This window comes from Camelina sativa, chromosome 12, assembly GCF_000633955.1.
Source record: "Camelina sativa cultivar DH55 chromosome 12, Cs, whole genome shotgun sequence".
Classification (NCBI taxonomy): Eukaryota; Viridiplantae; Streptophyta; class Magnoliopsida; order Brassicales; family Brassicaceae; genus Camelina; species Camelina sativa.
In genome coordinates this window covers 23,582,654-23,594,393 of record NC_025696.1, presented here as the reverse complement: position 1 = coordinate 23,594,393, position 11,740 = coordinate 23,582,654, and the positions used below count along the sequence as shown (strand labels likewise).

The 11,740-nt window shown below is 44.3% G+C and overlaps 1 protein-coding gene across 1 annotated transcript in view; it reads left to right on the top strand.

Moving 5' to 3' along the window:
- Window positions 9,801–11,740, top strand: part of LOC104732498 (protein OS-9 homolog) — a 2,935-nt gene continuing 995 nt past the window's right edge. The window contains exons 1-7 of the mRNA XM_010452045.2: window positions 9,801–10,033; window positions 10,173–10,249; window positions 10,724–10,927; window positions 11,013–11,084; window positions 11,192–11,286; window positions 11,368–11,434; window positions 11,512–11,618. Of these exons, the coding sequence (XP_010450347.1) occupies window positions 9,940–10,033; window positions 10,173–10,249; window positions 10,724–10,927; window positions 11,013–11,084; window positions 11,192–11,286; window positions 11,368–11,434; window positions 11,512–11,618 (716 nt within the window). The 5' untranslated portion in view covers window positions 9,801–9,939. The remainder of the gene's footprint in view (window positions 10,034–10,172; window positions 10,250–10,723; window positions 10,928–11,012; window positions 11,085–11,191; window positions 11,287–11,367; window positions 11,435–11,511; window positions 11,619–11,740) is intronic.

Sequence of the window (11,740 nt, the reverse complement as noted above, 5' to 3'; positions counted from 1 at the left end):
TGAGCGGTCAAGCAGTGCAGATGGTATCTCAAGGACAAAGTGACCACGCGAGGCATCATAGGCGACGATCTGAACCTTGACACGAACAAAATGAAGACGCACTGGCGCCACGCACTCCGCAAGCTGATCACAACACCCCGCGAGCTGACCACAACATTCCGCGAGCTGACCACAACACTCCGTGAGCTGACCACAACACTCCGCGAGTTGAACACAACGCCGCTACCATTCCACGCGCAGAGCACCATGCTAATGGAAGGCCCCAACTCTCGTCGATTATCGTTGGACCTAGTGGCGAGCAGCCATTTTGAGACCAACCAGATGCTCGCGAATCAACGTGTTGGGCCGAATCGCGCCCTGCAGTAAGAACTTCAACAGATGCAAGCTCAGCTGAAGATGATTACGTCTCAGATGCACTAAGCAACGAGTGCAGCACCAGAGCTAGAACCCGTGTTGGCGGAAGTGCGACGCTCGCCATTCACTGCAAGGGTCTTAGGAGTTCAGGCACAATCTAGACAACAACAAGAACATGCCAATTCCATACGATGGAAAGGGAGACCCCATCGTCTTCCTAAAATAAATGACGATTCACATCAATCGGTCGTATTTTTCACCTGAGGAAGAAGACGCGGGAAGCTGTCAGTTGTTCGTCGGGAGTCTCTCCGGCGAGATGCTCAATTGGTTTTCCAGACTTGAGGCCAACTCGATCGATGGATACGAATCATTAACAAGCGCATTCCTTCAGCATCACCAATGCTTCATGCGCGCACCTGCGTCAAATGCCGACTTGTGGAGAATGTATCCGAAGCCTAACAAGTCATTACGAACTTTCATGGAAAAGTTTAAAGGGGTCGTATCCCAACTCTCTATAAGTGATGATTCCGCAATCAGTGCGTTAAAAAACGCGCTCGCCCATGGCACAAGGTTCAAGGATGACCTAAAAATCCTGCCCGTCACGAGTTTCGGTGAAGTGCTTGCACGCTCAAACCGATACATCCAAGTCGAGGAAGACAAAGATAAGAGGAACCCTAATCAACCGAGTGCGGTAGAAAAACCCCCCGAAAAGGTCCCAAGCTCGAAAGGCAAAGCCACAGACGAGTACTACGAGCCACGCCAACACTACAACAAGGATTACGCCCGTGGAGAGAAAGGAAGGAAAGCGACGATGTTCGCTATCGGTGGAAAAGAATAGCAGCAAAGTAAGCCTTGGAACAAATACTATTGTGAGTCCGACAATCTCGGCTTCAAACACAAGCGCCCGTATTGCGAGTTCCACAGATTCAACGGACACTCAACCGAAGAGTGGAAAACACTTCAAATGCTGCTTCTACATAAGTACAAAAGAGGTGACGTCGACGTGGAACAAGAATGGAGGAAGGTTAACAGGCACAAAGATCATCCATACTGTTTGGAAGACGAGCAACAACATGACAGGCAGCGTGAAGAAGAAGCTGCGCACAAAAAGACCAAACACGAGAAATCGCTCGCCTGCCTCCTCCCCTAAAACAAAACCATGACGCGGAAGGGTACAATGACTCACCAGCTCCTCGCCGAAGGATCAACATGATCATGGGCGGCTTGTCAACGTGCCGTGATTTTGTTCGGTCAATCCAAGCCTACTGCCGCGAAGCAGAAACAAAGCGCAACCTGCCCTCCCAAAGCAACATGATCAAAACTTCCTCCGATCCTATTATGTTTACTAAAGAGGACGCACGCAACGCGAGTCCAAACAACGACCCATTTGTCGTAGAAATGGTGATTGGGGAAAGCTCGGTGACGAGATTTCTTATTGACACCGGGAGCTCGGTCAATGCAATATTCAAGGATGTACTGATCCAGATGAGATCGATCTGCGCAACACGGTCCATGAAACACAGCCTCTGCCGGGATTCGACGGAGACACCATCATGACTGTCGGAACCATAACACTTCCAATCTACGTCGGCGGCACGAAGCAGTGCTTCAACTTTGCAATTGTGGACAAACCCATCGTCTATAATGTCATTCTAGGAACACCGTAGCTTCACAAGATGCGCGTCGTTGCTTTAACATACCATCAGTGCGTCAAGTTTCCAAAGGCGTACGATATCTATACGATGCGCGGAGATCCTCTGATGGCGCAAACTTGCTTCATTATCGAGAAAAAAATGCGCAATGCAAGAGCATTCATGATTGCCGAATCAACGCCACCGCGAGATACACGCGCACCACCTCCGAAAGAATCTGTAATCCAAGTCAACATCTATTTGTCCAATCCCAAGCGCTGCGTCGGAATAGGCGCCAAGCTACCAATAGCTCTGAGGGACGAGCTCGTTCAGTTTTTGTGCAAAAACGCAACCACATTTGCCTGGACGATAGATCATAAGACCGGAATCGATCCCCGTATTACTAGGCACTTGCTCAACGTAGATCCAACTTACAAACCCATTAAGCAAAAGCGTCGAAAGCTCGGTGTAGAACGCACAACTGTGGTCAATGACGAGGTACATAAGCTACTTGATTGAAGTTCAATCACTGAAGTTCGCTACCCAGATTGGCTTAGTAACCCGGTCATGGTTAAGAAGAAGAATAGTACGTGGAGAGTGTGCGTCGACTTCACAGACCTCAACAAAGCATGTCCGAAAGACAGTTTTCCTCTTCTGCGCATTGACCAGCTCATCGAGGCCACACCCGGAAACGAACTGCTATCTTTCATGGATGCGTTCTCGGGTTACAACCAGATAATGATGCAAAATTATGACCATAAGAAGACAGCGTTTATTACTGAACAAGGCACTTTCTGTTACAGAGTCATGCCGTTTGGGTTGAAAAACGCTGGAGCAACATATCTGCGACTCGTGAACCGGATGTTCGCAAGTCAACTTGGAAGAACAATGGAAGTGTACATTGATGATATGCTCGTCAAGTCAGTTCAGGCCGCAGATCATGTCGCACACCTGAAGTGGTGTTTCGTGATACTCAACAAGTATAGCATGAAACTGAACCCAGCGAAATGCACGTTTGGCGTTACATCCGGTGAATTCTTGGGATACCTCGTTACGAAGAGCAGTATAGAAGCAAATCCGAAGCAGATCTCGGCGATCATCAACCTTCCATCTCCAAGGAATATCCGCGAGGTACAACGCCTTACTGGGCGTATTGCCGCACTTAATCGCTTCATCTTTCACTCAACGGACAAGTGCTTCCCGTTTTACCAGCTCCTCTGCAGAAATTAACGTTTCGAATGGGACAAGAAATGCGAATTTGCATTAAACGAATTAAAAGACTATCTCTCATCTCCACCAATACTTGCTAAACCAGAACGAGGAGAAACTCTGTATCTCTACATCGCCATCTCTTGTTCGGCTGTAAGTGGCGTGCTTGTCAGAGAAGATCGCGGCAAGCAGCATCCTAACTTTTATGTGAGCAAGACCCTCGATGGTGCCGAACTCCGATATCCGACTCTTGAGAAGCTCGCCTACGCAGTCGTAATTTCAGCTCGAAGGCTCCGCCCCTACTTCCAATCTCACACTGCGAAGTCTTGACAAATCAGCCTCTGCGGACAATTCTCCATAGTCCGAGCCAGTCCGGACGCCTTGCGAAATGGGCAGTCGAGTTAAGTGAATACAATATAGAGTATAAGAACCGCATGTGCGCCAAGTCACAAGTTCTTGCAGATTTTCTCGTTGAGCTCTCTCCCGAACTCCAAGCTGACTCCCCTCAACCCGAAATATGGACACTTCACGTAGATGGCGCTTCGTCAAAGATGGGTTCAGGAGCCAGCGTACATCTAACTTCACCTACTGGAGAAATATTGGCGCAATCGTTCCGTCTCGCTTTCTCTGCCTTAAACAACGACGCTGATTATGAAGCACTAATCGCTGGATTGCGTCTCGCGCACGGAATCAAAGTAAAAAAATTCTAAGCTTACTGCGATTCTCAACTGGTAACGCACCAGTTCAGTGGAGATTATGCAACAGGACACACACGCATGGATGCCTACCTCAAAGTCGTTCGTGACCTGTCCTTACAATCCGAGTTCTTTGAGCACGTCAAGATTCCACGCAGCGACAATGCTCCCACTGATGCACTTACAACGCTTGCTTCTACATTCGATCCCGACCTCCGCCGAGTAATACCTGTAGAGAGCAATGATCAACCGAGTATCAACGTCAACTTGTTGCCCCCTGCTCCATCTAAGTTTTTTGAAGTTTCCCCCTTAACGGACAAGTCAGCAAACCCGAGCAGTGTCTTAGAAATTTCCTTAGCAGTCATAAGACCAGCCCCAGCAGCCACAAATTCAGCCACGCCCATTCCAGCACCCAATGACTCCTCACGCGGTGACTGGCAAACTGAGATTATAACATATATCGCGGATGGAGTTATGCGAAAAGACAAGTGGAAAGCAAGGCGTATGCGAGCTAAGAGCGCACACTACACGATGTTGGATGGCAACTTGTTTCGTTAGGATGCAAATGGCGTTCTTCTCATCTGCGTTAACACGAAGAACGTCAACGACATCATGCGAGAAGTCCACAAGGGCGCTGGAGGCAACCACTCGGGGGCGAGCATTGGCACTTCGAATTCGCCGCAATGGCCATTTCTGGCCAATAATGGTCGCCGACTGTTCCACATTCGCAGCCAAGTGCGAGAAATGTTAGCGTCACACACCATTTATGGGTGATGAGGTCGCCTAGAACTTCCTCCAGCATCACACCGAGGACTCAAGCGTGACGACCTCTTCCGGGAACGATCACCACCACCAACTGCTGGAGCATTCCCACGGGACACCGAAGAAGGCCTCTTCGCAGCACGAGCCGCAGCAACCTCTGCAGAACGAGTCCTACGACTAGGCTCACCCTCGGGAACAGGCATCTCGCCATCCGCAGTAACCGCGCCGACCTCGGCATTTGGTGCAACAATCTCAGTTGCGACAGCAGGCACGTCCTCGGCATCGAACAAGTCAGCGTAGCACGGCATCGGGCATTCTCCCATTTGCAATCTAGTCCGCGAACCTGCAGAATAAATAGGAGCCTAAGACATGAGAGCACACAAGTCTCGAGATGAAGATAAGTCAATAAAAGAAAACCTACAAGTCTTAAAGTGTGAAAGAACGTCCGGCCACCACAAAGTCCGATTAAAAAGAAAAGTGGAAGCTTTTTCAACAGTTTCAGAATCACACGCAGCTGAAGGTGGAGGATCACCTGCGAAAATAAAACAAATTCGGTCAGAAAACAAATTCAAGGAAACCAAAAGGACACGAACCCAACCCAGCAACGGCTATCGGGATTGTAGTTCCAAGCAGGAGGACAGGTCGTGTCGGGATCTTCGACTGAAATGTCATTTATTTCTACCAAGAAAAACCGCCTCCGCCTATCGTGAATATGACTCTTCTGGCCGCGCATGATCGTGAGACCTGGTGTACAACAAGCACAGCATAGCCCCAAACTATCATGCGTAAATCGAGTGACCAGCTCGAAGAGATCAACGCTCATCTTGATGTCCATATAGGCGCCAATTATCATAAGCCCAACCGTGTTACGGATGGCGGAGATCGACAGCTGCGAGAATGAAATCTTCCGACGTGCACAGTAACTCGTCAGAAATTCTGGAATGGGGAACCACATGCAAAGGTGACCTGCTGGGCAGTCCCACGGACATTCGTCGATACTTGGTAACATAAACTGTAGGTTGTTTGGCATTCCGAAGAGGTCAAACATGCGGGCTATGCATTTCTCATCGCATAGGTTCCTTCCTGCATCACTGGGAATGCGTTCCTTATCTCCCGTACGATCTTTGCGACGTGTCAGAACTCTATTACCTACAGCTAGGCCAGCGACCAGAGACCAAGGAGCACACTCTGAGCCAGTGCGTTCTTCTTACTCGAGCACCTTCCCGTGCCGCTGACTAGAAGGATGTGGAATCAGACTAAGGTCTTGAGCGTCTATAGGAAACATGTCGTCGAGGTTCTCTATATCCTCCTCCGTAAGATCTGTCAAGACACCTCCTCCCTCCGATGGATTCCACCAGGAAGGATGAACCGCTCCAGTGTCGTCGAAACTTCTCTCTAGTGCGCGATACTGATCATCTCCAAGCTCTTCCGGAACATCACCGAATACATCATCTCCTGAAGCCATTGCGAGAGACCTTGCAAAACCAACCAAGCAACCGGTCAGTATTGGAGCGATAAACCACATCAAAAACGCCTTATTATTCAAGACAGATCGATCACACCCAAATTACAGCATTCAACGTACTGCGTACCACGCACAATCCTGCGTACTGTCCTATTCCGCGAACTGCACCATGTTGCTTACTATTCCGTGTCATCCCGAACAATACGTACGACACCCACTCTTGATCTCGCGCTCTCAAGTCCGTGACAACAAAGATGACAACTCCTGCGCGTCAGTTTGCACGATTCTCCAACCTCGATAGCATCCTGCGAACACATTGACACGCGCGCCATCTCGACTCCACACTCTCCATCTCGCTAATACGTCCATCTCGCCAAACCATCGAAGCTACGCACGGAAAAAACAGCGTCGCGCCACGATCGCAAGCTAGGGAGTGGCAAGCTCGCCAACCCTCGTACTCGTCACCTTGACCTCGCCAAATATTGACGCACGATCTCTTCAAACGACCATGCGGATGAGACACCTCTGCTTCAACACGCCCAGGATAGTAAAGGGCGCCACCATCAGACATCATCACACTATCTCCCATATGAGCATACGAGATCCATACGCAAACACTTCGTTAAGTCTCGACCGTGACATAAGTTTCAAGTACGCTAGCGTCCTCACGCACATTAGCATGTCCCCGCATGTCAGTCTCGCCACCAAAAGTCGATCTTGCCACCAAAGATCGATCTCACCACCGAAGATTGACTTTGCCACCAAAAGTCGATCTCGCCAATAGCCACCGCACGTTCCAGCATTTATGAACCTCAACTCGCACGCATCGGCTACGGCACCAACACAGCCACCTCGCCACGAGAATCTTGATCTCGCCACTTCCCCGCGGGGATCTCGATCTCGCCACTTCGCCGCGGGGATTTGATCTCGCCACCTCGCGACCAAGACTACCATCTTGCCATACCATCATCGCCATCCTCGCCGTCTCAAACTCGACACAACCTCATCCTCAGTCTCGGGCTCGCCATGTTTCCAACATCGCAAGGTCTCGATCTCGCCGTAAATAGCACCTCGACCAAACCAACAGAGTGGAACAAGTCTTCAATAAGCAGTCTAAATGAACCTTGCAAGCCTCCCGCCGTAATTAAACACGGCCCTGATTAGACTGAAAGAACCCACGCTGCCGAACGGTCCTGCACGCCAAGAAAAGGAACAGACTACGCTGCAACGGCATGGGCGAGATGCCTCACCGTCTCGCCCTGGTCCAATCTGCGGCAGCTCGATCCATGCAGCGAGAAGCGGGAAAACCCGGCGGAAGGATAGGCAATGGCGTGGTAGGGGACTACCAATCTACAGCGCCGATAGGAGCGGTATATGGATCGAGACGCCTCACGGTCTCGGCCAGAGTCAGCAAGAACGAAACCGCAACTTGACAAGGGGATATCCCCGGCAGGAGGAGCAATGGAAGCAGTAGGCAGTGCGCGGCAGCGGAAGAGCAGGGTGTGAAGAAGCCGTAACCAGTGGCAGCGAGACCATGGTCCATACAAGCAAAAAACATTCAAAAAAGTAAAGAGATAAAGAAGAGAGAATTTACTTTTTGGAGAGGAGAAGGAGGTTAGAAGTAAAAAATAAAGTCAAGGAGACATATTTATATGGGGAGACCAGTGCGTTGACCGAGGTAAAAAAGAAAAGCCTAGTTTTGAAGCCATCTTTACTTCTCACGCCTCGTGAAACATGCAGAACACACAAAACTCCCCTTTAAAGCCCAACGGACCTTGAAAAACGTGCGTTCACCAAAAAAACCTGTTCTTTACAACATATGTAACAATTTTGAATCTAAACAACCTTTAAAGCTTTTAAATTTGAAACTTATGTTCTGGTGGAGAACCAGAGCACTAAGATATCTTCATAGTCTCCATGACCAGAGTTCAAGAGGAGAAGAAGTTTGTTCCGGATTGTTTTGTCGATCCTTTTGCCTAGCCGCTCTGCAGAGAGGGGATTCTCACCATGTTTACGGCTGTTATGCTCGAGACTAAAATTTGACTGAAAAAAACATTTTGAGACATTTTGTTCATAATTCTAATTTTAAAATTTGAATGATCAAAACTATTTATCTTTTGTGAACTTTGTTTAAATTAGGGGTTTACATGAAAAAAACATGAGGGACTAAAATTGAAATTGGTAAGAGCCATATACTTTACTTAAAATTTGTAATGAATTTTGAGACATCGAAAATGAAATTTGACTTATATATTCTGCCTTCTCGTTATTATTAATTTTTTTCTGTTTTTATGTTATAAAGTTCGCAACTGTTTCTTAAAAACAATATTGAAACTATTTCAGTTTTTTTGTCTACAAATAATATTTACAAAAACACATAATTCTCATAAGAAAAACAATTTACCTTTTTTGAAGAGTAATGTTGATGGTGGTTACTGTGTTTGTAAATTATTTTATTAATTATCTTTTAATAAACTGATCAAATAATTACATCCACTCCGAAATATTTGTGATCAAGAATTCCCAAAACTGAAAATAACCACAAAGCAACCAAAAAAAACTTTGTGATCCTTACTATTTATAATTAAAAGCAACATAAACTCTCACATATATATATATAATGATATAACTTTAGGACGTATTATAAATAATTATTATATCTAACCATATTATTTTATTTTGAGCTAATTTATCTATTTATTTTCCTCGAAAACATTATTTTATTTTTGAATTATATCGACGCTTACAATCTTATATGTAACATGTTTTTTAAAAGGCATTAAAGTGTGTTTTACAATATTAAATTTTTAAAACAAAGAAACGTAATGCAATATAGATGAACCAGACATAAAATAACAAGAATAAAAAAGTCAACTAATTTTGTAATTTTGTCCCAAATGGTATTTTGGTAATTTTTGTATTCGGTCCATCCCGTTTCCAGTCGAGAATAATTGTTTTTGTCTAATATCAGAAATATCATATATCGAGAATCTTCACTATTGGGAATGCATTTTCTATACAACTAGAATTCAGGTACAAGACGAAACATGAATTACATCCACTCCGAAATATTTATATCAAACATGTTTTAATTATTTTTATATTTTTTTACATACACTCTTATGTCTTTTTTTTAAAACAAAAATTATAATATAAATGCTATATCAAGTCATTATTTTTGGGTACTCGGTGTACTAATCGGTTCTCAAATTTGTAACCCACACCGACCCGAAGCCGATAGTACCCGAACTTAAACCGAACCCATATATTGAAAAATACCTAATAGGTTCTATTTTTCTAAACCCGTTTAACCAAACTTGATCAGGTAATATCCCACCTGAACGGGTTACCCGAAGGTCCAACCCTACTAAAAATAGGTTTGCAAAAATAATCTGTATATACATTATATATTTTAAATCTGATTACAAATTTAGCTTTTAAAATTAATCCCACACGTACGTGCGGATCCGAATCTAGTCTTTAACTTAAATTCAAAACTCATTTCCATTTTCATACCTTTTAAAAAAAAAAAAAAAAAAATTGGGCAAGGTTGATTAAAGCGGTTTCAACGAACGCAATACAAATACGTGTCTGGTTTAATGAAATTTCTTTCCGAAAATGTTATCCGATGGAATTACATTTTTGTTGGGTTATATAACATTACGTGTCGAATTTTAATTGGATAAACTGCGTGGACGTGTTATTATTAGTCACATCGCCGCAGCTAATAAAAACAAGCGAGGAGCGATCTCATCGTCTTACTTCGCCGTCGCCTGTTAACCGTCCGTCCGGTGCTAAGAAGCTTCACAATCTGAGTAAGAAGATGAGAATCACGCGAATCTTGGTATGTCTTGTAATAGTTGCATTGTCTTCAAGCTCCCATGTCCGGTCTGATCAGATCTTCCCAGCTCATCTAGGTCTATTATCATTTCCTCTCCCTCTCTCTCTCTCTCTCTCTCTCTCTCTCTCTCTCTCTCTCTCTCTCTCTCTCTCTTCGCTTAATTTTCCGATCGAAATTCGAGTTTTGGTATTTGACTCAAATGTTTTATGTATTAGTTGGAACATTCAGCAGAAACAATCGTGAACCAAAGTACAAGATCGAGTTCCTTCCTCAAGATTCACCTTTTCACCCGGTAATGACTCAATCTTAACGATACGTTGAGTAGAGATAGTTGTAACATAGATATCCTTCTGTGAATTTTGGCATTTTGATTCTCTAATATCGTTGTTTGTAGGGTGATAATCTTAGAATATTATGGCTCTGGTGGATAAGTGTGGGAGGGTATTAATTAGATAGTTTTGAAGCTTATTTTTGCTCTTTGAACTGAGTTGCTATGAGTAGAAATAGTCGTAACATAGATTTTGGCGTTTTGATTCTCTAATATTGTTGTTTATAGGGTCTTAATCTCTAGTCTTTTGGTTATGGTGGATAAACGTTGGTGTTTTTAATCACAGTTTTGATCCATTTGAAGCTTATTTTTGCACTTTCACATTAGTTTCAATGAGTAGATATAGTTGTAAAAAAGAATTCCTCTGTGTTTTTTTTTTTTTTTTTTTTTTTTTTTTTTTTTTTTTTTTTTTTTTTTTTNTATTATTGTTTATAATAGGGTGAGAATCTGGAATCTATGGTTATGGTGGATAAGCATGGGGGTCGATTTTTATGTTACTTACCAAAGGAGGAAAAAGCGACAAGTGGATGGACTTCTACTCAGCAAAATATTAGTACTGTGATGATGGATACACACAAACAGGTGAAGCTAAGGACTCCTGATGAATTGCTCCAATCACTTAATGAAAAATGTCTTATTAGGGTAAGCCCATTTTAAATAAAAATGGTTTCTTTTGACACTGATTAACAAATTTCTATAACACTAATCATTCACTGGATATGAGCAGCAAGAGGGTTGGTGGTCTTATGAGTTTTGTCATCAGAGGTATGTACGGCAGCTACACGTTGAGGATGAAAAGGTTTGCTTTTCCTATTTCTCTCTATTTTATCACTTTGTTTCTCTTCTTTAATCTCTACAATCACTCACTGTCTAATGCCGATGGCCCTTGTATCCTACCCACTGCAGATTGTTCAAGAGTTTTTGTTGGGTACTTTTGACCCAGAGGCAACAGAGGCTTTTAATCAAACTGTATCTGATGCTTCCACTGATGCATCTCAGAGGTATAAGCCGAGGTTTTACATAACCTTTATAGCAGCAAAAAGATATATCTCAGCTAATCTCTTATGGTGGTGTTGTTGTAGGTATCACTCTCATGTATACACCAATGGGACCACCTGTGATCTTACTGGATCACCCCGAGAAGTCGAGGTATCTAATTTAATTTCCTGCATTGCATTCGGACTCATTGCCTTACGATTCATTATACTTGAAATTGCTCTATGCAGGTGAGGTTTGTATGCGCGGAAACCAGAGCAATGGTCACTTCGATCACTGAGTTATCCACTTGCAAGTACGCACTGACTGTTCAGTGCCCAACCTTGTGCAAGCATCCGTAAGTAATGTTATTTCCCGTAAGGCCAATTTCAAAGTGAATTTTCTTCCTGCTCAATTAAATGTCCACATCAGAATGTAACCATATGTTTCATCTTGCATGCTAATTACCATTAGTTGAAA